The sequence below is a fragment of the Pseudochaenichthys georgianus genome, chromosome 19, assembly GCF_902827115.2.
Source record: "Pseudochaenichthys georgianus chromosome 19, fPseGeo1.2, whole genome shotgun sequence".
NCBI classification, from domain to species: domain Eukaryota; kingdom Metazoa; phylum Chordata; class Actinopteri; order Perciformes; family Channichthyidae; genus Pseudochaenichthys; species Pseudochaenichthys georgianus.
Genome location: NC_047521.1, coordinates 4,148,738 through 4,175,030, shown reverse-complemented (window position 1 = coordinate 4,175,030; position 26,293 = coordinate 4,148,738). Strand labels below are relative to the sequence as shown.

General features: G+C 42.9%; 1 protein-coding gene across 4 annotated transcripts in view; it reads right to left on the bottom strand.

Moving 5' to 3' along the window:
- Positions 1-26,293, bottom strand: part of rbfox3a (RNA binding fox-1 homolog 3a) — a 960,486-nt gene that overhangs the window by 98,348 nt on the left and 835,845 nt on the right. For all 4 annotated transcript variants that reach the window (XM_034107791.2, XM_034107794.2, XM_034107792.2 and 1 more), the window contains exon 6: positions 5,116-5,370. In XM_034107791.2, the coding sequence (XP_033963682.1) occupies positions 5,116-5,370 (255 nt within the window). The remainder of the gene's footprint in view (positions 1-5,115; positions 5,371-26,293) is intronic.

The following is a 26,293-nucleotide window of genomic DNA, read 5'->3' as shown; positions in this document are numbered from 1 at the left end:
CGCTCGGGCCACACATACACACACCCTCCCGGTCCTCCCGATGGCCAGTCGGTGCCTGCCGGTGAGCGTGGAAGTGTGGTCTGCCACAAGCGGGCGGCAGGAGCGGGGCTGTCAGCAGCAGCTTGTAGATGGTATTTTAAACTCGATGCGCTCTGAAGCTACGGGGCGGCCGAGGAAAAAAAATACACATGCGTTAAAATAATTAGTGGCGTTATTTTTTTTTGTGTTATTAACACGTTAACTTGACAGCCCTAATATATATATATATATATTAAATGTACCTGTAGTTTTTGCACACCTGGTGGTAAAAAAAGACTAGTAGTGAGCAAATGACATGAGCATTACTACTATGAACAAAACAAAGCCAAGAACAGTTTGGACTCTTCAAAGTGACCATATTTATTTTCCCAAACAAATCTGGCAAACTTCTTGCCTTTTTCAAAAGCCTCGTCGATAGGTAAAAGCCCCGGTGCCTTTGCAGCTGGCTTTGGATTTGCCGCTAGTTTAGCAGCGCAGGCGTCTCCGTACGCTTTTAACACACCATCGTAGCGATGTTTCAGGTGACTAATCAGGTTGGAAGTATTACTGGCAAAACGGGAGGAGCCGAGTGAAAAACAAGCGCCCCTCATCCCAATCCACCCACACCGCAGTACTTTTTATTTTTTTTTACCCAAAAAATATATTGTATATTATCGGGGCTATTAATACTTTTATCGGGTTTATCGGGTTTATCGGGATGACGTCATAATTCCTATTATCGGACCGATAATTATCGTGCACCACTAGTCACAACAAATCCGTAAATATGTATAGATCCCTGTTCCACTGAAATCTCCCATCCAGTGTGTGTGTTAGCACATGAAGCAGTAGCCTTTCATTACGCTTAGCAAGGTATGGAAGTGAGCGGCTTTAGTGCTGCAAGCCTTCTTCTTCCTCAGTCAAAGAGCTGTGCTTCTTTCTCTCCCACTGGTCCTCATGCCTACACCATCCATGGAGTGTGAGCAGCCAGGCAGGAAGAAGAAATAATTACATGAACATTATCATACACAAGCAGCCCGAGCTTCCCCCACTGTCACCACGTAAACAGTGCGGAGCTGTACAGTATGTGTGTCTATTTGTGTGTGAGGAGGAAGCCGTACACAACTAATCTGCCCAACCATGCCTCCCTTATGCCGCGCGCACGCACACACGCGCACGTGCGCACACACACCCTAAACAGCGCGGAACACCTTTCCTAGATTACATGGTGGATATCCCAGATGTGTCGTTACTGTGTTTTTCTGTGAACATGTGCATATAACTTTGTGTGTGCGTGTGTGACTAGCTGAGCTCAGCAGTGCCCCTTCCCGGGCCTATAATGGAAGCTATCAGATAGGATTGCTGCCAGACAGGTAGATTACACACGGTTAGACTGCTACATAGCTTTCTCTCACACACACACACACACACACACACACACACACACACACACACACACACACACACACACACACACACACACACACACACACACACACACACACACACACACACACACACACACACACACACACACACACACACACACACACACACACACACACACACACACACACACACACACACACACACACACACACACACACACACACACACGAGACAGTATGAACAGCACAAGCAGACAGCAGATAAACTCTAGATCAAAACCACTCACACCATCATATCTCACATGCATTGAAATCAAGATGTTTATATTACTGGAAGCATGATGAAACCATTTTGTTATTTGTTATGTTATATTTTCTTCTTTCTAAATTGTAAATGGCCGGCCTTCATTCAGCGGTGTTCCAGTGTGTGCGACCCCTCAAAGCGCTTTTACATGAACTTGTCAGCCGTCACCATTCACACAGGGGCAGAGGCTGCCATACAAGGGGCCATCTACTCATTCATACACACTCTCACGCTCTTGGCCATCAGAAGCACTTTAGGTTTAAGCATATTGCTCAAGAACACAAAGACATGTTGACTGCAGGGGTTGAGGGTTGAATTTCCAGACGTCCAATTGGACGACCATCTACCCCCTGAACCACAGAGATATGATATAGTACACGTTTTAGATGTGAAACCTGCAACTATTTTGATCACATATGTTAATGCAGTAGAGTCAAAAGTATATAAGAATAAGAAGTAAAGTGAACCACACCAATAATGTACAGTTGCCATACTACAATATTTAAATAAATGCAGTTTATACTTCTGAAGACAATAACATTGAAAAAGCTGATAATGTGGAGAGCTTCAGGTCAAGATCTTTCCATAGAGGCTAATATTAGTGGTTTCAACCTGATATATTGGTTTGACAGCATACTGTATTTTGTACAGTAAATGTAGTAAGTGCCTTTAAAGCCGCAGTGAACGTGTCTGGTGTATTTTCCTTTATTCTGCAGTAACTATGTCTCTTGACAGTAACAGTTACAGCTTGTGACAAACTCTCCACAGCGACTGTAAAACACTCCCAGTAATGCTGACTGCACCGTGCCTTCTTCTCTCGCTGGACTCCCCCACACTGCCGTCACTGTCTATACTCTCCCATGTCCTCCCAGCATGCTCCACTCTTATTGGCCCTGACAGCTTGAAGGCTCCTCAACAAGAGACAAGTAGTGGTGCAGTTAACTATAGTGTGGACATCCTTACCATTCCCTATGTGCATTCTGTGTGTGTGTGTGTGTGTGTGTGGCTCTTTGTTGGAAAGAAGCTTACAGTTTGGTTGATATGTCACATGCAGCCACCAACGTGTCCCTGCTGTGTGTATACGTATGTGCATGTTTGCTTTGTGCATGCATTTCCGCATTTGCTTGATGTTAAAATAGAAATAATTTAAACTCTAGTCTAATTGTCTCTGCCAAGAAAATGGTAGCATTACATTTATTTTTGAAATGTCCTAATATAATCTTCATGTAACATTTAGGATTTTTACATTTAATTTGTAATCTTAGCTTTTACATGAAATTGAAATGCTTTATAAAACTGCTGATACTGGTTCTATGTTGTTTGCCTGAGGGTGGCAGGATGTTGTAAAACGACTCTATGGAACAGTGACCAGCAGGTGACCTAATTGTTTTATGGCAGATAGATGAAGTGATCTGCTTTTATGAGGAGCACCAGCAACAGGAATATGTGTTATGGCTTTGTTTGGACCACTGAGTGAAGCTCAATGTCACTGTAGACTGCTCACTCTCTATGAGGGACGCCATGCACAGAGTATAGACAGATATTTTAATGTGTGCAATAGTCTCACCACTCGCTGGACAAAAACGATTCACATATAAGGAGTTTGGTGGTGCACGTTATTATCTATTTAGATACATATGCAGGGTGGCGCCAACTGAAGGTGTTCAGTCAGCGGGGAGAAACTCCCTCTAGAGCAGGGGTGTCAAACTCAAGGCCCGGGGGCCACATTCGGGCCCGCGACTTCATTTTATGTGGCCCCACAAGAGCTTGCAAAGAATATAATATGTTTATTATACGGTTACATGCTACAGAAGCACGTTGCCCATAAACTAAATGTCCCACAATGCATCTCAAATATGACTTTTTTTCTCAGAATTTGCCTTTTTTTCTTCAAAATATGCATTTTTTCATAGAATTCCTTTTTCTCAGAATTAAATTTTTATTTCAAAATGTCACTTCTATTTCTTTTTTCTCCAGAATTTGGCTTTTCTTTTTAAATCATTTTGGGACATACGCACTGAAAAGACTTGCAATTATTTGCCCTAGACTTCTGCTTTCAGACGTAGTTAATTATGAAGTTATTACCCTATCCGATGATAATCCAATGCAGAGGCAATGATGTAATATAATACATTATTTATATATATGATATATTTATATATGTATTTTTATATAGTCTTAAAGTTACAACCGGCCCTTTGAGTGCAACCATAATGCTGATGTGGCCCGCGATGAAATTGAGTTTGACACCCCTGCTCTAGAGTGAACACAGGGATGTTAGCCTTTGCAGACCATTTACATGCATACAAACCTATTTAACACAATACAGGAAAGGGACACCCCCAATATCCTAATAGGGACCCTTTAGTTAGCGTGTAAGGCAGACTATATGGCACTACATCTAAGTGTATCCACTGTGAGGGTGCAATCACAGGCACTGCATCGTGTTTTCACAACAATGAGTGCACTGAATTTTCTCCAATTAAAGGCATCGATATGTGTTCTCCCATAAAAGGGCACTATATTGGGAACTCCAACATTAACCATACATTTACTTTCTTTGAAGAATATCCTAGATACCTTTACCAGGTTTTCTGTAATGGTAGAACACACTAAAGGGCACTTTATCATATGTTCTCTGCTGGCATGGACCCCTTAAGGGCCCTTTATCATGTTTTATCTACACGAAGGCCAACCTAAAAAAGTGTTTCCCAACTACATCGCATCGAACGATTGGTTTGTGGGACCCTTCTGTGTGGTCTGCATTGACCTGCTTACGTGTCAAGTTGAAAACCAAAACAACTTTTATTACAGTTCAGGGAATTTCCTTTTTGTGCAGTAACTATGTCTCCTGTAGTACACAGTGAGCTCCTCAGCCAGGTGTGTGCATGTTGTGTTCCACAGTCCACGATGAGACTCAATGCTACATTGTTTTAACGGTTGTTTGTCTGAGTGGTCTTCCTTTTTACTGGAGCACATATGGAATATGACAGGGAAGCGTGGGGATTGGGTAAAGGGCAGTGGACATTCAGAGGGTCACCGCCTACGGCATTCTCCGACCACTTGGCCCGTGATCCAGACCTGCTGGACCAAACACCCCAAGAGGAGATGGAAGAGAGTAGACATGGTGGCTTAGCTAAGCTAGCTGGGACCAAAGGCTATTCCACTCATAGGGGAGAGGTCAACGTGTTCCTGATGTAAATGTTTTAATGTTAAGCTGCTAAGCCATGTTTTTGTGGGTAACGTAATGGACTAATCTCTAACTCTATTTCATTGACTTGTGTCCTTTATTCTAAAAGGGCACAATATTGTCCAACATGGAGGGTCCAAGGAAATCCTTTCCATTGAATGAAAATACACCAAACAACACTTTCATAAAGACGTTTGTACAAAGCGTGGACTCACCGTTACTGTGTTGGCTGTGAGGTTGGGGGTGTTGCTGTCATTTCCCGGCTGTTCGCTCTGTGAGTGTGTCGGCGTGTACAGTGTCAGGGCGTGCTCGTTCACCGTGTTGGGTCCTGTGTAGTCTGCCGGGGGGTGGGGGTGGGCGTGGGGCGTGGCGTATTCAGCGGGGATCCCGTTCTGTGGTGGGGGGGGGTACTGGCCTGGGGGGAAGGGTTGGGCCATGGCTTCAGGGGGAGCTGGGGCCTCTTGGTTACCCTGCACAGATAGATGGAGGGAAACAGCAAACCAGTGGGTTAGTATTAATGTTGGATATCTATATAGTTTATGTATCCGAGTTGAGGTGCATGCTGTATGGCAACATCTATCTTGTCAATTGCCAAAGCAGAATGCTGTTTCTACAGTTAGATACATACTGGCTTTGATACTCATACAGTGGACCTCACAGTTTGATAGCGACCTGAAGCAACCTTTTCAAGCCAACATGACACACACAACTGTCCCTCAAAGTTTCTATTATAGATGTTCGATCGTAGTATATATTAAACATGTGTGCTTATCCACATTCTGAAGTGAATAATGGCAGGTTTGGTTTCTAAAATGGCTTTCAATCAAAGCAGGCAGAATTCTACTCCCAGTTGGTTTACCAATCCCATATTGATTCTATTGATAAAGAGTGCACGAGGAACACAGGAAAACCTTCTTAAAAGAAGAAACAGTGGATGCCTTTTGTTTAGTGTTTTTAGTTATTTTATGATCATTTTTAGTGTGACGAATTGATACATTTTTGTGATTGTTAGTCTTTACACTGCTCTAACATAGTTTACAAGTGTGTGTTTTACATTAATCAGGAAGGTAAAATAACCGTTGTCACACTACAATATAAATAAAGTGTGTATTTTTTTTAATTATGTTAATTGTCTGATTCCCTTTTAGGTTTCCTTTTTCTACATTCAGGGACAACGAGAGAGGCCTAAGTTATCAACACTAATGCTGATGTTAACCTTTCTCATTGACGACCAAAGCGTGCTAGTTGATGTTAACATGCTTTATCTTGGTATATGAGACAGACAACGCAGTGACACAAGAATAAGGGAGACAAAGTGACTCTGTGGACCTTATCACTATCACTGAGTTAGAATAGATGTCAGGATTGCATGACTAAACCATGGCTATTAAAAGACAGGGAGATGAAACAGGAAATCTTCAAACCACCAGTCTGTCCGTCAATAAGCTCCAAAAAAGATGATCAAATAAAAACACACCATGTGATCATGTGTGAGGAAGAACGAGAGCACATCCTTTGTTCATGGCAAGAGAAAGAATATCGGCTTTATTTGCCTAACAGAAGTCTGTTTGATCACGATCATAACCCACCTCGCATTGTTCCGTAGATCTTCCCCAAACACACAAACATTTACACAGCATAGAGAACGACACACACGGAGACCAAAGGAAAGTGATGCAAATGGCGTCCCATATCGAGATGAGAAAGATCAATTAACTGATACTCCTTTGATGACAACCTCTGTTTTGAAAATCATGTTTCTAATAAGCCTTGACACTTCTTCCTCCCATCTCCATTTTTCTCCATTTATCCCTGGCTTGCTTCAGTCGCTGTGATTCCTTTCCCTCCCCTCTTGAGGTGAGTATCCTGCTCTTTCACCCCTGTCCTGGCTTCTAATTTACATGCCTGTCAAATAATAATCTCCTCTAAAAGATGATGATGAATCCATTTGGCACCCTGTTTTTTCCGCACTGCTCAAAATCTCGTTGAAAAGGCTTAAAAATGTGAAAAATCAATCACTGCAACTTTTTTGAGGCGGGAAAAAGGTCTGACCTTAGCTGTTTCCAATAGTGCGATTGAAGTTGGCGATTCCTATGCATGGAGATTGATGGCGTTGGGCATAATAAAGCAGTTTGCCGATGACTGTAGCTACATCGTTCCTGGCTCACAGACGTCTCCGACTCCCCAGGCAGAGAGGCATTATGCTCAATTTAGAGTTTACTTAGGCTCACTTCACGTAAATGAAGAAAAATATAAATCTCCAGCAGCAAACGAGTCAAGTCATCAATAATGAAACGGGACCTTGTTGTGCTCATTGGATTTGGAAACGATTAATGATTTTTAAAGGCTTTGTGATGTCCTAACAGTCGGAGTGAACACTTGATTCACCCACTATATACAGCTCTATTTAAGCTTTAGTGGCAATTTATACCTTTACTTATTTGATATTAAATGTCCTTTATGTCAGTTCTGATTGTGCACATTTTTATGATCTATCCTCTTAGGCCCACTTTCTATCAAAAGTTAATTGCCATGCACTGTAGACTTAGAGCACTTTATTACTTCTTCCTGTTTTTATCATTTTATTCTTATTTGTTAGTGTTATCAGAACCAACTGATATTGTGTTTACAAGTTCATTTACTTATTGAGATGATGACAAAGACATTGCTACAACACATTTATGGCGCATTTCCACTGCAGCGCGTAGCACGGTTTAAGCGTGCCGTACCAAACCCTGCCCGTTTCTTTTTGCTTTTCCACTAGGGGTAGTTCCGGCTCAGGGCTACTTTTTCACCTTTTTTCTGGCCCTCCAAAATCGAGGTTCTTACCGGGCCAACAACCGGGCTGAATATGCTAAACTAGTGACGTAAACACTTGGCAACGAGCATCGTCCACCTCAAGACGGGTAACATTTAACCACACCTTGGAGCGCTTCTCTCCGCCATCTCCTCCGTGTGTTGCTGCATGGAGCAGCCGCGTGTGTGTAAACGGCCCCGCCCCCTAGCACACAGACGGGAGAGAGAGAGATCTCGTCTCGATTGGAAAGATAAAAAATACACCGACCATAGACGCATTTGTTTCTCTTTTTGCATGTTAGAAACGAGTTGGCGACACTAAGACTGCGAGATAATGTTTGTGTAGCAATAATACATGACCTTTTTCTTTCTCAACTCGCTACTCGGAGGGAAGTCGCTGTCATATGCCTTGTGAACACTCCGATAATGCCTCTCCTCACGTTACCTTTCTTTGGCAGAGCGACGCTTGATTTACACATAAGGCAAATAACCTTTGAATGTGACATCACAACAAAATATTCTTCCTCCCATTCTGGGTGGAAGTGGTCTGTCTTTAGCTTGTTGCTCGGTCCCGCACTCATTTTGTTGTTTGTCTCTTGTTTGTCTCTTTAACTAATTTGAGTTTTCCCGGCACTTGACTGATTTTGTATCGCTTTGCATTCTGGGTTAACAGGCTGGAAAGCGATAGGTCGCTTTTTCTGTCAATCAAGTAAACTCCTGAATTAAGTGGCAGGGAGGCCAAGGGAGGAGGGATCAAAACCTGTCTTGTCTATTTTAACGGAGCTGGATTTTTTTTTTATGAATGACTCGCGATCTCCCAGCATTGCCCCCGCGACGTACTGGGCACCTCTGCCTTAGGAAGTGGAATCTCAAGATATAAAGCCTTTTTGGGGATTTGTTCCTCTAAGTTTAGGCAATTCAAGGAACAGGTGCGATGTTAGTATTCTAAAGTTGAAAAATGAAATAAATAAGCAAACTGTTTCTAATGCAAAACGTTTAAGATCAGTCCAGAGCCAAAGCCATTACATCAATTGCTGTTCAACTACTGTAGTTTCTGTAACTAACCCTAACAATACAGTATCCCATTTAAGGTTTCTTTCATTGTTTTTTACATAAATAATTAATTGTGTTCCAGCCTAGTTCAAATTATATTGTAACATAAATGAGAATACTCTACAACAGACACTGTTATTGTATATTTAATCCTTTGTAATTGTATATTTATAAAGGTATACAACTATTCATTTGATCATGATTGTGCATATACGCTGAGTACTTTTAGTTCTAAAAATCATACTTGACTTTTACGGTTGTATGACAAAGGGATGAGATCAGAGTCTACAGTATACAGCTTCATGACGTGACTACAGCACATTATCCTGCTTAGTACACCGCTATACTAAGTAAACACAGGCCTTGACCCACACTATTGTTTTAAAATGATCGTATGGCCTCCACTTAGAAAAAGTTGCTCTTCCACTGCGTACCAACGGCTGAACTGCGGTGACAGAAACGTACATTGAAATGTTAAAAAAAGGTTTTCTGTTACTGATTAAGTCTGTTAGCCAGTCTTTTAACACTGCCAGAGCCCATACTGGGTGTTTCTCAATCTCGAGTACGATTGCTTGGTAGCACATGTTTTCCGAGTCACTTGCTTCAGAAGCGAGGCAAGAATCCTTCCTGGCATTCGGAAAACAAAGAGTGGAACAGGCTAGCAAGTGTGCGTCATATGAGAGGCCCCGCCTTACATTTTCCGCCACAGATTTGGGGAAATTGGTCCGTGCGCAAAGCATTGTGGGGATTTGAAGACTGCGGAGTCATGTGCACATGTGCAGTCTCGACATTTCTCCAAACAAAGTACGTCGGCCTCGGTAGAATTCCAAGTATGCTAGACATTGGAACAGTACTTCGGCGGCACTCGATGACGTAGTATGCTTGAAATAGTGGGTCTGGAGCAGCTTTACTCGACATTGAGAAACACCTCCTGTGTTCCTTTTAGTGTGTACTTCCTGTCTGTCTTCTTCTGCTGTTCTGTTTAGTGTTTACTTCCTGTCTGTTAGTGTTTCATTCCTGCTGTTTTCTATGGTGTCCAACGCTCTTGCTTTTAACCTGACAACTAATGTTTGTTGTACACAGATGATATTAAATTGACCGGACTTCTTTCTGCGGATTGATATGACTGCACAAAGTCCCTTGATCAGAACCTCCTCTTTAGCAACGGTCTGCTAACGAAAATAGCTCACATCTGAAATGTCCAAAAGTCCTCTAATATGAAAATATGACCTATTTTGAACTCTTTTTTAATTTCTGTCCCTTCTCATGATGTTTGTTAAAGCCAGCTAGAAGCAGAAATACTAGATATTCTTTCAAATACAACCCTAATTTGACAAATGAAGTATATCTCATACTGTTGATCAAGGGTGTATAATAAAGGTTCAGACATCATTCTAAAGTTCCAGCAGCTCTCTTATTCCCCGTTACAACCGGTGTAACCCTGATTTCTCTTATTGTTAATCTCAGAGTGTGCAGGGTGGAGCTCTGGCCTGGGGCGAGTCTCGCTCCAGTAAAACAAGGAGCCTCATCGATAGGCCTCCCTGCCTCGCAGCATCGATAAAGACCTGAGCTGATATATGGCCCCACCTGGTCAATACACACACTGGATACAAGCACACACACCGTCGAAAACAAAGACAGTCAAGTTAAATAATGGCGGCACGGTGTGTGTGAAGTGGGAGCTGCAGGGAAGTTTTTGTTTTAATATGCCTAAATCATGAGCTGGTGTGTGATACATGTCCGACACACACACAGTTATGCTCACACGCCACGCTGGAGGAGGGAGAGAGGGAGTCAGAGAGAGAGCCAGAGGGAGAGAGGGAGTGTTAAAGTCAGTGAACTTCCATCATCCATCAAAGTGACTGAGGCGCTGACACCCTGAGACATCCCCAGATCCTTGTCGACAAATTGCGCTGGTAAATGATTTCTCCTATCAGCTAAATCATACTATCCATCCCTCTCTCCCCACATCCCTCCATCTATCTCTCTGCATCATCCACACGCCTCTCTCCTTCTCCCTCCCCCCTCTTTACCTCATTGACTTTATTTCCCTTTGGCTCAATAGAGCGCCATGCTTGATGTCTGATGGACTCCGACTCTCACACACAGACACACAAACACACACACCGACATCTATTAGGACTGCGTTTCTTACAAGTTAAAGCTATGTCAAGACATCTTTGATTAAAATAGGTTACTGATATTTTACCTGCAATATTAACCGTAAAAAAACATGATTTAAGAGGCGCTGGATTATTTTAATGCAATTATCACATGATTATATCAGTATTTCATTTCTTAAATATCACATGTATCTCAAAACTAGTAGGGGCAACCAGTGCCTTTATTTAAGTGATAGACAGAGGGGGTGACATGGGGCAAATGGTCCCAGACCAGATTGAGACCTGGGTCCTCCAAATGGGGACCAAGCCCCAGAACATGGGCTGTGAGCTCAACCAACTGATCTATATGGTGGCCACGTGTAATCAATTCCAGCAGGGAGTTTGTCAATGCAGACGGAAAACAGCTAAAAAACACCAATTATCACATTTAGTAAACAAGGAAATGAATATAAATGTGCAAAAATAACACACAGTGCTTAGGATGAACATAAAGTACACCCCTTGTGTTGTATATCTACTGCATTTCAGAAAGCAAATGCCCTATTTTGTTCTTAAAATATAAAGACTTGTTGAATATGCAGCAGCATGAACAATCAAACATGTTCTTGAGGTGCAAAGAGATCTGCAAAGGAGCTGAGTAAACAGCTGATAGTCAAAACACCTGTGTGATGACATTCATGGTGCATGTTCACAATCTATCGTAACAACAGATTCATGTAACTGAATGCACAGTCCAGCAACTTGTATGACATCATTCATAAATTACATCGTGTAATAAGTGAGTGTCCACTTTCAAAATCTAAATTATGACTCAGATATGGTGAAAGGTTTACTTTGGATAAATTGACCTGTAAACAGAGGAGAATGTTGGCTAATTTACTGATGGCTGTGAATGTATCAATGTGAGAGAATATTACCCCAAAACAGGTCCATTCATTGCAGGGTGATCACACACACACACACACACACACACACACACACACACACACACACACACACACACACACACACACACACACACACACACACACACACACACACACACACACACACACACACACACACACACACACACACACACACACACACACACACACACACACACACACACACACACACACACACACACACGTGTGTCTAATATCGATTACCTTCTCTTCAGCTATTTTCCAAAGTAGCCCAGGGCTTCTCTCCACCCCTACTAACCATTACCCAAGCTCTCCGCTGGGCCAAGGCGCTACCCAAGCCCCCCCCTGGAGCTACACCACCATGTGTGTGTGTGTGTGTATGTGTAGGGTGTAATACATTGTACTGATCTTAGAGTAAAGAGTGGAGTTGGAAGATGTGATACGGTTGAATGAAGTCAATATGGAGCACAGACATTGGCGGCGCCAGGGGGTAGCTTGGAGTTGCTATAGCAACTCCAACAATTGGCCTAGCAACGGCTTAGCAACCCCATTGTTTTGTTATGAAAATGTATCTATATTTATACACATTCTCGCGCAATCTATCAGGGGTCGTTATTCGCTCCCATCGCTCGAGTTTCACCCATGGTTTCACCGCGGCTGCCAGCTGTGTTTACTCGCATTATTCAAACAAGACGCGCTGGCTCGGGAGCTACAACTACAACAAAATGAACATATTTGACCGTGATTACATTGTAATACACGTTTCTAAATGATGCCGAAGTAACAACATACTGATACCGGTTAGTAAAAACCATGAATTAATGCTTGACAAGTCTGCAGACAGACGGCAGGCGAAAACACTTTTAAAAAGCTTGTTTTCTGAATGAAGATCGGGTCGACCAGGCTAAGCTAACATTGTATATAGGCCTACTCCGTCCACACTCACAACAACGGCCTACAGACATAAATAAACCAGCGACTGTATTTGCCATGACACAGACAGTCTGTGGTTTGTACTTGTTTAACTTTTGTCCAGTTTCTGAACAGATATGAGCTCTGTGTGCTAACTATTAACAGCTAACGGCTGATGTTTTCTGGTTGAACGTCAGTGACGGCAGGCTGAGATCCTCACCACTGCTGTGTGTGGGTGTGTGTGTGTGTGATGATGAGGTTAAATGCCACAGCATACCAGTTGAAACAGTGAATGATCGCTATTGTGTACTTGTACGCTCAGGGTGTAATGCTACGTTCACACCGGACGCGATGCGAATATTCGCTTGGCTCGCAACGCTCCTATCGCATCACTCTAGTCTAATTGTCCGTTCACACCGGACGCGATGCGAATATTCGCTTCGCTCTAATCGCTCGAGTTTCACCGCAGCTGCCAGCTGTGTTTACTCGCATCATTCAAACAAGACGCGCTGGCTCGGGAGCTAACTACAACAAAATGAACATATTTTACCGTGATTAAATTGTAATACACGTTTCTAAATGATGCCGACGTAACAACATACTGATACCGGTTAGTAAAAACCATGAATTAATGCTTTGACAAGTCTGCAGACAGACGGCAGGCGAAAAACCTTTTAGATCGACCAGGCAAAGCTAACGTTGTATCTGCTCACTCCACACTCATAACAACGGCCTACAGACATAAATAAACCAGCGACTGTATTCGCCATGACACAGGCAGTCTGTGGTTTGTACTTGTTTAACTTTTGTACAGTTTCTGAACAGATATGAGGAGCTGTGAGCTCTAACAGCTAACAGCTAATGGCTGATGTTTTCTGGTTGAACGTCTGTAACGGCAGGCTGAGATCCTCACCGCTGATTGGCTTCCGCGAGAACGCGTCACGTGAATTTGACACTCGAGTTAAACAAATTGAACTCTCGCGTTTGACGCGGCACAGTTCAGTCGCCTCAATCGCGTGATTCGCGCCTCGTCCAGCGCTTCATGCTCGCCGTCGGAGCGAATTTGCGTCTGTCCGCGTCTCTGCATTGACTTTACATGTAAAGTCAATGCATGTAAAGTCAAACATCGCATCGCGTCCGGTGTGTACGCAGCATAATGGTATTATACAAAAATATGGTAGGAGCACAGAAACAGTGTTCAAAATCTGCTTTTACAAACTTATTTTGGTTGTGCTTACCTTGCAAAGTAATGTTATAAGTGTCAAAGGAATGTTTTTAATGTAAATATTAAGGATAATATTGTAGCGTGTCCAATGTATAGTTATTTCAGTTATCAGATGTGCACAGTTTTAGTACATTTGTAAAGTTATTGAGGCAATGTTGTTGGTGGGAGTTAGGGAGAGACCGCCCCTTCCAGGTGTGGAGGGAGTACGAGACGGTAGGAGTTGTGTTCGAGTGTGGGGAAAAGTCACAATGAGTGTTATACTATTGATCGGTTCTGTAAGGCGTGGCTGTGGCCGTCAATACCAGAAAATAAAGAGAACGTTTTCGACATTGAAGGTTCGAGTGATGCTATGATTTTGAATAGCAGTGAACGCTACAATATGAACAGGCTCGTGCTTGGCCCACTGGTATTGTTTGTTTATTTATTTTGAAAATTAACTAGCAACGCCGTGCTGTCATATAGCACCTGCAAAGCTACTGCAGCAAAAAAATCCTGGCGCCGCCCATGAGCACAGACGTCTCCTAATACACATGCGCAAATACTACTTTTGTGCGTGTGTGCGTGCGTGTGTGTGTGTGTGTGTGTGTGTGTTGTCCTGCTGGTGTGACAGTGCCTGGGTCCCGTTCACTCCCATCACCACAGCTTTATTGTTCCAGGTTGACAGAGACAACTAATGAAGTTTCAGGCCGAGAGCCAGTGAGGCTGATCAGCCAGGGACACGCGCGCGCACACACACACACACACGCACACGCACACACACGTTAAAGCACTACCAAAAGAGAAGTGTCTCTCAACATATAAGAAAGTCATTGGAACATACAGTACATACACATGCTCAGAAACACTGCAGTTCTTTTGGCTTATGCAGCTTCTTTTTTTTGGCCAGACTGTGTAAACATGCCAGAATCTTGCTGCTTTAGGGGGCGATTAATATTGATGTGCACTGCAGACAGAAAAGAGGACAGAGGGGAAGAGAATACATGGAGGGAGAGAAAGATCGGAGGGAAGGAGAGGGAGCACTCTCCTGAAACACTGCAGACTTGTCAGTAAACAAAAAGTAACATTGTTGGCCGAGCTGGACCCACTTGAATTAGCTGCAACACGTGCGCTCACACAAAGGGCGTAGAAAGAGACAGGAGCGTTTGAGTATATTCCAAACAGTCCAACAGCTATTGCATTACAAATATATGTTACTTCATGTGCTTTAACATAATGGATGTGATATCCTAATAATCTTATGATAATGACAATACAGATGTTGCACCTGCTCTTAACACGCGATCTCACCGTATCATGGAAACTACGGCGGCCGACAGGTGCAAACACACTACGGCCCAACACACTTTCTCCATCAGGAGAAACCCGCTGCAGTTTAGAAAACAATGCAAATAGGAAAAGACAAATGTGCCAAAACACGTGCACATGAAGAAACTTTGTCACCAACTTGATGAAACCTGCAACACGTTCACTAAAAGCGCTGCATAAACGAAACGCTGCAAGAAGCTCGACACGGGAACCAGGCGACACTAAAAGGTGTCGCACACAGCTGGGACCGGAGCGCTTTCGGTGTTGGGGATAATACAGTTGGTCATACTATTGGAAGGAATCACGGGATCACATGTTAAAATAAGCCAATCAAATTCAAATGTTAGGAAACCTTCCAACCACAGCTGCCATTTCATCTATGCAGCGCTTTTAGTAACACTGCGCATGTTCCGTCAGGTTGGTGAAGAGCTTCTTCATTTGCATGTTTTGTTGCACATTTATGTTCTTATTGCATATGTCCATTGCTCCTGAAGCTGCAGCTTCTCATAATGGAGCTGTTTCTGTCCGCTTTCAGCCGCTGTAGGAACACATGTTCTGCAGGTGCAAATACGCAATGAAATCATAATGTGATCAGCAGCATCTTTGAGAGGAGAAAGGTTTAGCACGCCCGGTTTCTGTTCCAAAATTAATATTTTACTTTGAAATATTCTGGAAAATGTCGCAGATTCAGAAATACGACTTCTAAGACTAACGCTCTCATATTGGTTTCACGAACTAGTCATGTGATAACAGCTGGAGATACTAGACGGTGGCGGAAGAGAAACTCCATCTGGGGGAACACAGCCTGACAACAAGTGATATACACTCTACAGGAAGGGAACACCACAAAAAGCAGAATAATAATGGATTACATTTTTTAATTAGAGCGCTTTTACAGGTGCTCAAAGCGCTTTACAATGACATGTTACACATATTAGACATGTAAGAGTCATTACTGTGGACATCACCCACAGGAGCAGGTGCGGGTAGAGTGCCTTGCCCAAGGACACACCGGCCTGACGCAGTGGGGGCCGAGGCGGGGTTCCAACTGGAGTTCACCAGCGCCATACGCTAATTCTCTATTTGCTTTACTTATGGGGAAATGTGCATAATGCCTACGCAGAGGGGAAAGGAAGCAGGAGGAAAACAGACTCAATATATATATTGTTCAACTAAATATTAGCCTACACACACTGCTTTAAGTCTGCATCATCATCATCATCATCATCATCATCATCATCATCATCATCATCATCATCATCATCATCATGAGAACAGCCACAGCTCAGGGAGCTCACTGACTTTACAGAGAAACCGTTTCCGCCTATGAATATCAGTGTGTGTGACAGTGACCCAGTCCCTGTGAGTGAGTTATGCACACACACACACACACACACACACACACACACACACACACACACACACACACACACACACACACACACACACACACACACACACACACACACACACACACACACACACCTGACAGAGAGGCAACGGAATCTAATTTAACACTCGGCTGACCAGAGATTGGCCGACACTCCCAGTCCCTCACCGGCCAAGCAGGGACACTCCAGGACCCAACCCCTGTGTGTGTGTGTGTGTGTGTGTGTGTGTGTGTGTGTGTGTGTGTGTGTGTGTGCTTGTGCGTGCGTGCGTGTGCGATGATAGCAGTAGAACAAGAAAAGCCGGCAAGTGAGGGAGAGAGAAAAAGAGGGAGAGAAATCCTGTTGGTCCTGCTTAGGATTCCGAGTGTGTGGCAGGTCCGCTGGCTGCCCGCTCCCTGCAGGCCTGCTACATGATATTCACTAACCCCCGTAACAATGGCAAACATATGTAAATCGGCCTGTGTGCCCGATTCAATCAGGCCCCGGCACAAAGCCACCGGCGGCACACACACAGGAAGAAGAGGAAGACAGGGCAGACACACACTCGGAACAATGGAGGAAAGTGTTTGAGTGTGTGGGACTTTATTCATAAAAAGCTACGACAGCACAGGTCTTACAGTATGTTTCAAGAACATGACACATCAAGTCATACTGTAGATAGATACACATGTAGTCACATGAAGCAAAGTGTGATTTATTAAAGACTACTACACGGTACGATAGATAGACGCACACATGGAGGAAAGTGTTTGAGTGTGTGCCACTTGACTCATAACTACAACTGGGTCACTTATCATCGATTCCCATTTTCACGAGTACTCTTAAAAACACCCATGATTAAAGGTTTAGAATCCTCTCTACAGAAGTATCTCTTACTCAGCAACAAAGTGGTGAAGAAGAATCAAAGCGGGGGTTCAGAACAATTGATCAAGTGTAAAGTACGGTACACTGCATGTTTTAGCATACTTATTAGTTTTGTAATACCCTTAAGCACAGCTCACTTGTTGGCACACTTGCTGCTTTGATTAAGAAACTAGTTGGTGACTTTTGATCTGCTAAAATCCCAAAGTTCCCTGCAGAGGGAGTTTTCTATTGCATGTGAGATGCTAAGGGCTAGCATCTCCAAGCAGTTGACCAACAGAACATTAAAGCACAACATGTCCTCTTTAATATGATATCAAAGTGCATGTTCGGGGTTATGGAACCTCTGGTGTGAACTACCACAACGTCACGTTCTTTTTGTGAGGTGTTACTGCAATGCAGATTTTACAAATGGAACTGCAACACAATTTTGCAACGTTGCAAAAACGCAGATTTGATGTTCACTGCAATGGATTGCACAACTCAAGCACGTTGGAAGAGTTTGCTAAGTGGTGTTCACTGAATGGAAACAAACTGCTGCCTCAAACATGTATCCACACATCTACTAGGGGTGTAACGGTTCACAAACATTTCGGTTCGGTACGTACCTCGGTTTTTAGGTCACGGTTCGGTTCGGTACGTTTTCGGTACAGCAGAAAAAATGATCACAAAACATAACATATTTTTTTTTAATTATTATTAAACTGTGAATAATGTATTCACTCAAATAAATACAAAATAAAATAAACATTAAGGTGCAGCATTTCGATGAACTGAAATAATCTGTATTTGAACTGTACTGTACTAGTACTCACAAAACATAAAATATTAGTTTTGGGTTTTTAATTATTATTAAACTGTGAATATTCACTCAAATAAATATAAAATATAATAAAATAAACATTAAGCTGCAGCTTTTCGATGAACTGAAATAATCTGTATTTGAACTTTACTGTACTGCACCTAAGCAGCCAGCTTGACATTAGGACTTGCTTGTCATTGTATTTTCATGTTGTTTAAAGAAAGATGAACTTGTCCACATTGCTTGCTGAAAGGGCAGATCTGCTGGCACTAGCAATGTCTCCTGCTGTGGAGAGCACCCTCTCGCTAGGGACAGAGGTAGTAGCAGATACAGCCAGGTAGCGCTTTGCTAACATGGCAACATAAGGATATTTGCCGTTTGTAATGGCTTTGGCTCGGTCTGAAGTCTCTGCGAGTGGTGGAGGCTTACATGCCAGTGGGAGTTGGGTTTGCACTTCAGTCTTTTGGTACCGGTGATATTCACGTTCGGGTGATGCCTTTTCAAATGAGTGCATGTGCAAGTTTGATGTATTGCCAGCCGCGTAACACATTGTAGTTGAACAATGCCGACAAACAGCTTTGGTTCGGTCCACCTGTCTTTGCCCGTCATCCTTGTACGTAACTGCGAAACCAAAATGTTCCCAAACCGGAGACTTCAATGATGCTGGAGGATTTTCGAGCTCAACTTTATCTGCGTTCGCCATTTCGACAGTTCCTCAAATTACTGACTACATTTGAACGCATCCCTCTGACCAGCTCGTCCAATGAAATGACTTGCTCGCTCTGACGCGTTGATCACAATGGGAGCAAATTACTCTGAATGCTGCGACGCAGCACCTGAGATTACTTCCAAGAAGTTGTTCACGTTCTCAATTTTTTACGTTTAACGTTATATTCGTTCGGTACACTTCGGTACACACGTGTACCGAACCGAAGGGCCCGTACCGAATAATTTCGGTACGGGTACGTGTACCGTTACACCCCTAACATCTACAACTGTCCACACGCGTGCCGACATGCTGCTTAATGTAGCTGATCAATTGTGGACAAACATGCTTTGCTGGATGGAAAGACGTTCCCTCCAGGCCTTCCTGATATCTTGGGTCCCGCTGACCCTGACCTTTGACTGCTAACATCTAATCAGTTCGCCCTTGAGTCCAAGTTGAGGTTTGCACACATGTTGATTCTCCTCAGAATGTCTGAGAGTTCACAAGAAGGGACGGACTGATGGATGGACAACACAAACAATTCAAAAAGGCTGAGCTATCTTTAACACGGAGGCATTACAAACAAGTTGTTATAAAGGCAGTTGTCACAAAGGCCCACTCTGATCTCGTTATGGGATGGCGGTGGGAGTCAGCCGGGCCCTGAGTGCATCATGATCAGAGATAACGGCAGCTGGATAACTATTAGCAATCTCCAGCTTCCCTTTGGGACGGCACCAGATATCATCAGCCCTTAGGAGACGCCACTCTCCTCTCAGTAATGACTGGCCTGATACCGTCTTTCCGTGTGTGTGCGTGTGTGTGTGCGTGTGTGTGTGTGTGTGTGTGTGTGTGTGTGTGCTCAGGTAAATTGAAATGGTACCACATGTGTTTGCGTTGGGATTATAGACTTATTTCCTCTGCCAGTGTCTGTGCTTTAATAGGGAAAAGCCTCAGGAGGATTAGACCAAAGGATTGCTCTCCCGATAGCATCAGCTGACCTGCCTCAAACAGGCACACATGCATACATACTGTATTGAATATCAGCCATGGCCACTGAACACCATCAGGCTAAACGACTCCACCTGGCTGCAGTGACACGCTGCGGCCAGCTCACATGAGAATCACATGGAAAGAGCTGTTGATAGTGGACGACTGAAGCGGTGCTGATGGTCCAATGAGAGCGCAAGGGGAGACAGCGAGCCTTCTGGATTGCACACATTGAACTGGAAGTGGATAAGGACAAAGAAAAACGATATACATTTTCATTTGGGAATAAAGAGTGGGATCAGCTTTCTAAATGTAATCATCGTGAATCTGAATACAATATTTATCACATGTTCGTTCTCTCCTCATCGTCTGATTGCTCATTGTTCCTGACCTGTCAGCGTATCTTGTGACTGAGTGGCATGTTCCCATGCAGTGAGAGCCCTCTGAGATTGCTGCTCAAAGCCGCAGGCTCCTTGGCTGGAAAGCATCCGGGAACAAAGCCCAGGGAGGACGTGGCAGAGTCTGTGAGTTGTTGAGTTAGGAGGAAACTTTATTACATTTGTGAAAAGCTGTCGAGTTATTTCTTATTGGGTGTAAAAACAAGTTCTTCCAAGGGGGGTTGCGGGACCACTAAGATACTTCCTACTGGTTATTATTTATTTCCTTCCCCGATTGCTTTCATCTTTCATGCAGTCATCTCCAGCTGCTTTAACGGCACAGAAGAGAAGGAGTGATCAGGAACTACAGGCGTGTCTGTTGGAACGCTTCCACATACTGGGTTCTAACACAAACCAGTATGTATATAGCTTATGTACAAGAGACAATCTTTGTATCAGTCTCATCTGTAAACTAACCCATACACATCCGTATCAGTGTTAACAAGGTTAGCTCAATATGTTTGGCATTATGGTATAATGATAACGTTTCACCAAAGGTATCCTACGAGGAGAAATACAGCTTTCCGAATACATCAAATATGATCAGAACCGCTGATTTCAGGCCCGCTGGTTCACTAAGCAAAGAAGAAAAGCTTATTTAAGTTCAGTTCAGCGGTCTCTTGGCAGCAAACCAGCTTCCATCACTGCTCCTCCTGGTGGATGGATACAGCCCTGCAAAGGATTTCAAAATATTAGGCTAAGGGGTTAAAGTTAGGGTAAGGGTTTATGTGATACCGGGCCATGCACACAGGCGGCTGGGTCTGTGTCTCAACCTTTGTTTCGGCGAGTACACCGTTGTTTGGACTATAAATAATTCTTAGAAGTTCTACAAATGTAAACCCTCCAAACTGAAATGAGATGGTGGTGTCTTGTCCCACTACGTGCGACTCGTCCGAGAGGGTTCGAGTAGCTGTTAAACGTGGCCTGCAGGCCTCTCAGTAGCCCTTCCTTTAATGCAGAGACGCCGTGCTACATGTTGATGACTTAAGACTTTTCATTGTAAAGGGAACCAGAGCAGAGTGATAACAACACTACATTATGCATAGGTGCCCTCCATCACCGCACACTTTCTGTCGAGGCAGAGAGACGGCAAGACAGCGGAAGAGACGTGAGAGAGATACACCAGAGAGAGAGACGGATGGAGAGTCTGTTTGTGTGTAGCCTTTATTTATCCAGGTAAAAGTCCCATTGAGATCATGATCTGTTTTACAAGAGAGACCTGCCTGCTGCTGCACATGGAACAGAAACACAACAGGACACACAACATAATGACAGGGGTACACTTTACAAACGTATCCACAATGACAGGTACCAGGAGTATCAAACATCATCTCATCCAGCTGTGCTTTGAAATGATGCAGGGGAACCAAGATGCTCCTTTTCAAAATGTTCTGCAGAGTTCCAAGCTAGCGGAGCTGCGCACATACAGGCTTTAGTGACGGCCTAACACAGTCCTAGCACTTGGCACATGTAATACAAACACATCCTGGGGTCTCAGACAGCAGCGACTTGCGACTCTCTGTGAGATCAGTGAGCAGACGTACGGTGGTAGTTACCCAGCATGGCTTTGTGTCTGAACATGTACCAATGACTGAGTAGGGAGAGTAGGTGATAGTGGGGGAGACAGACAGAGAGAGACAGGGGAGACTGACGGGGACAACTTTACACTTTCACTTACTAATTGACAATAAATGTACACATCAAAACAAATCCATATCACAGAGCCTTTGTCAAACTAAAGTGCTAATTGCTAGCTTCAGCTGACCACTTAGCATGTGCTAAGCTAACGGCAACTTGCGGGAAGGATATGGTTCCTAACGAACTCTGCCCTCTCCTCCAAATATTGTCACTTCTGCTACAAAAAGGTCAAACTTGAGGAATCAAATCTTCAGTCAACAATCCAAAGTCCACTTATTTTACAAGACTATCGTCAAATACATCAGCAGAAATATTAAATGAGTAAACATGGCATTTATCACGTATTATTTGTGACCCAAAAATGGGTTAAATTGAGCACTTCATGACCCAGAAATGATGTATGGCTAGTCAAGTATCCTTGTCTAAGTGACGTGTTGCGACAGATGTGGTAACATGTCTCAATCAGTAGTGCTATCATATTTTCTTCAGACAGAGCGAGAGTTCGCTTACTTGTTTTTGTCATCAATTGTTTGAGTCAAGTGTTTCTATGAGGATACAATTCTCACCATTAACTGCAATCCTCTTCCACCATCTTTCAGTATTTACTTTATGGCCCTAGCTAGTACACATAGCTGAAGTGAAAGAGCCACATAATATTGTTCAGAAGTTGGAGGAGACCAAAACTGAGCTAAAAGGTTTTATCAGGTAAGTCACGTCACACTGCACAGATGTGTACATGGGCAACTGTTTGGTAACATAAGCTCTCTCAGCTTCATACGGTGATATGACAGTGTGTCAGTGTTGTGTTTACAACTTGCAGAAAAAACATATGTTTTTAAATCAAAACCACGACAGTAAGAATATGTTAGTCAAGTTCCTTGTGTACATATGAGGTCCCTGAGCATGGGGAATGTAACGTGTTTTGATTGACTTCAGCCACAAACTTAAGTTACTTGCTGGAATTTTCTGTAAACAATTACTTCCTAAATTGTAAGACTATAATATATTTTTTCGACACTACAAACGTAATGATTTGATGACAATGATCTCAAGTACTGGATCGATAACTACATAGCCATTACCAGTTGAGGGATCTGATAACGATGAGATCAAGATGGTACCTCGCCTGCTAACAAGCGGGCCTCGCTGGATGGAGCCAGGAGAATAACACCTTCTCTCCCTGATGAGACTTCTATAATTGGGTGTACTGGCCCACATCTGTGTTTCACCCTGTGGTTCCCACCAATCCATGAGCCTGATCAATGAGCCTGCCCCCCGGGGTGCTGCTGGATTTGCTAATCAATTGCCAATCTAGGTGCAGCGAGTGTACGGGAAGGCATGCAAATGAGGGGATTCAAGCCAAACTGCACATGGGAACCTGAGAGTTTATCAATTCATCAATGGCCGAATGTGGTCTTGTTCCTCGCCGAAGGCCGTGATGAAAGGGGGGGTTGGATTACATTCATTTTGATTGAGAGTGAGTGAGAGATCACATGGACCAAACACAAATATTTTAAGATAATCATGTGTACCAATTTCCAAAAACAAACAGCCTCAAGTCAAGTTAAGGAACAAAAGCAGTAAAAGTATATTTTTCTGATGAGTTAATAACTGTGTAGAAGAATACTCCGGCTTCACAGGTACAGTACACATTTTCTTTTGTGTGCCATAAATGATTATTGCCATTTTCCAATAAGTGGAAGACGGCATGTTGCAGTTATTTTATGCATCGGGCGGGATTGCTTCCTGTGCAATCAACACCCCGGGGTTGGGAACATTACAGAATATTAAGCTTTTATGTGCAAAATGTTGCGAGAGACGTTTGAACCCAAAGCTAATTTCTCAAATCCAACCAGACAAATCACTCCTTTCTCATTAAAACTGTATGACCATGCTGTGCTGTATACTGCTCCAGAAAGTCACTTGATATGACGTTTACAGCTATCAGAAAGCAATGCTGATTTTGAAGGATTTAAAAAAAATCCAGATTGTCAATATACAATTTGTAGGCTATTTACCATTGTACATTAACACCCTACTTTTTCCTTAGTTATCTTAAATGGCCTTGTCCTAACTAAATGGTGGAAATTGAGTAAATCTAAGTCATATATAAAAGTCCTAGGAAACATGGACTTATAATCCTCAGTTTCAGAAAAAAAGTATTTTAATTAAAAAAATAAAATATTCTTTCAACTTAATTATTTTCAATTTTGCAGACATTGAGAACTGGCAGAAATAAGGGAATGATGAGTTAAGGAAATAATAATAACAAGGGACTCATAAACCACTTAATTTAAAGTGGACCTATCATGCTGTATTTGAAACATATATTGCAGGGCCATACCTATATAAAACATGTCTGTGAAGTTTTTTTTCAAAATACCAAACAGATAATGCATTTTAGCCATGCCTCATTTCGCTCCATTTGCTCTATTCCAGGACTGTTTTTGCAGGGGCTGATTCTGCTTTTGTGGCAGACTACAGCACCACTTACAGGCCTGGCATATGTACTACAGCGTCTCCAGCTAGGTGGAGAGTTGCCCATATAGGGGGAGCACCCCTGTTCTGACGTCAGAAAAATTCAAATAATAATCAGCTCTGTTGTAGCCCCGTTTTTTTTTAGATTTGGGTATGGAGGAAAAGAGAGAGGGTTGTGGTTTCTGTCACTTGGTGAGTTCCCTGACACACCGGGGACACATATTCATGTATAAAAGACGTACAAAAGTGCATTTTGCATGATAGGTCCCCTTTAAATAGTAATTTGGTGCCATGACAAATCTACCCTTTGCATCCTTTCAATATTGTAAATACAGCACACATAACGCACGGGCACGCACGCACGCACACACGCACACACACCCCCCTAATGCAACATGTCTTCTCCTGCACACGAAGCGATGGCAGAATCCTGGCACAGTAAATAAAAATACAATTTCCCAAAGTGACACTTCCAATCTGTTCTGTGCCCAGTCAACTGCCTGTAATTATTTTAAACATTCAGAGATGTGTTTATTCAACCCCACCCTGAGGACCGCAGGCACCTCAACCACACACACACACACACACACACACACACACACACACACACACACACACACACACACACACACACACACACACACACACACACACACACACACACACACACACACACACACACACACACACACACACACACACACTTCACCCCTTCATCTATCCAATCGCTCAATTTCTCAAGAATGGTCCTACAGTTTCCTGTAATAAAGGGGGAGTGAGAGGCCTATTCAATCTCCATGCCTTTCACTACAGTCCAATCCCCAAAGCCCCCTTTGACACACAGTGTTTTATTACACACACTAGAAAAAGGTTGAAGTGTGAGGGGACGTAAACAGGAAAAGCAGAAATAACTATCAGGGCAAACAGCAATCAAAATACCTAGATATTTCTCTGATTTATTACTCAACAGTTAACCTTCATTTTATTTCATTTATATTATATGGAACTGTGCTCGCTAGGCAATGAACAATGAGGAATAGACACTCAAAATGACTATAGTTCCTTAGAATGGTAACCAAATAGTATATGGATACACATTATAGCTGTTTTTCCATAACTAATAGTATTAGTCCATGTGTTTATTTCAGCTGTGTGCTGGAGTGGGAACAAGGTATTGCTATCAAATTATTGTCATGGTCTTACTTACTTTGCATTTTACAATGTGTTTCGGAAACATAGAAATACAGGTGATTAAAAAACGGAATAATTTCCTTGCAGTATACATAGAATTACCGCCTTGTGGCTGAACGCCTCAGAAAACCAGTCCAATCTGTAGTTTTTTTTACATCTCTCTAACATGCAATCAACCCAAATGTTATCCTATCAGTCATTGTGTGAAATTGCCATGATTATTCTTTAAATTCTTTAATTATGGCCAAAAATATGTTTTTATTCGAGTCACAGTGACCTTGGCCTTTACAAAAAACGAATTCTAGTCATTACTAATTAATCCCTGAATCGATTAGTAATGTGCCAAGTTTTAAGAATTCCCTTCTGGTGTAACGTTCACCAGAATGAGACTAGCATGAGGTCACCCTAACAAGCCCCTTAAACTAAGTTCAGAGTTCCAGGAGGCCAATGGGAAAACTTCTGGTCTGCAGCACACTATGAAATATGTTATTCTTATCTTATCTTTCTTACAGTGCAGACGCTTTTCTGCTTGCTCTTGCCTCTGCTTACTTTTTATGCTGATTTTCCTATTCTTATTCTC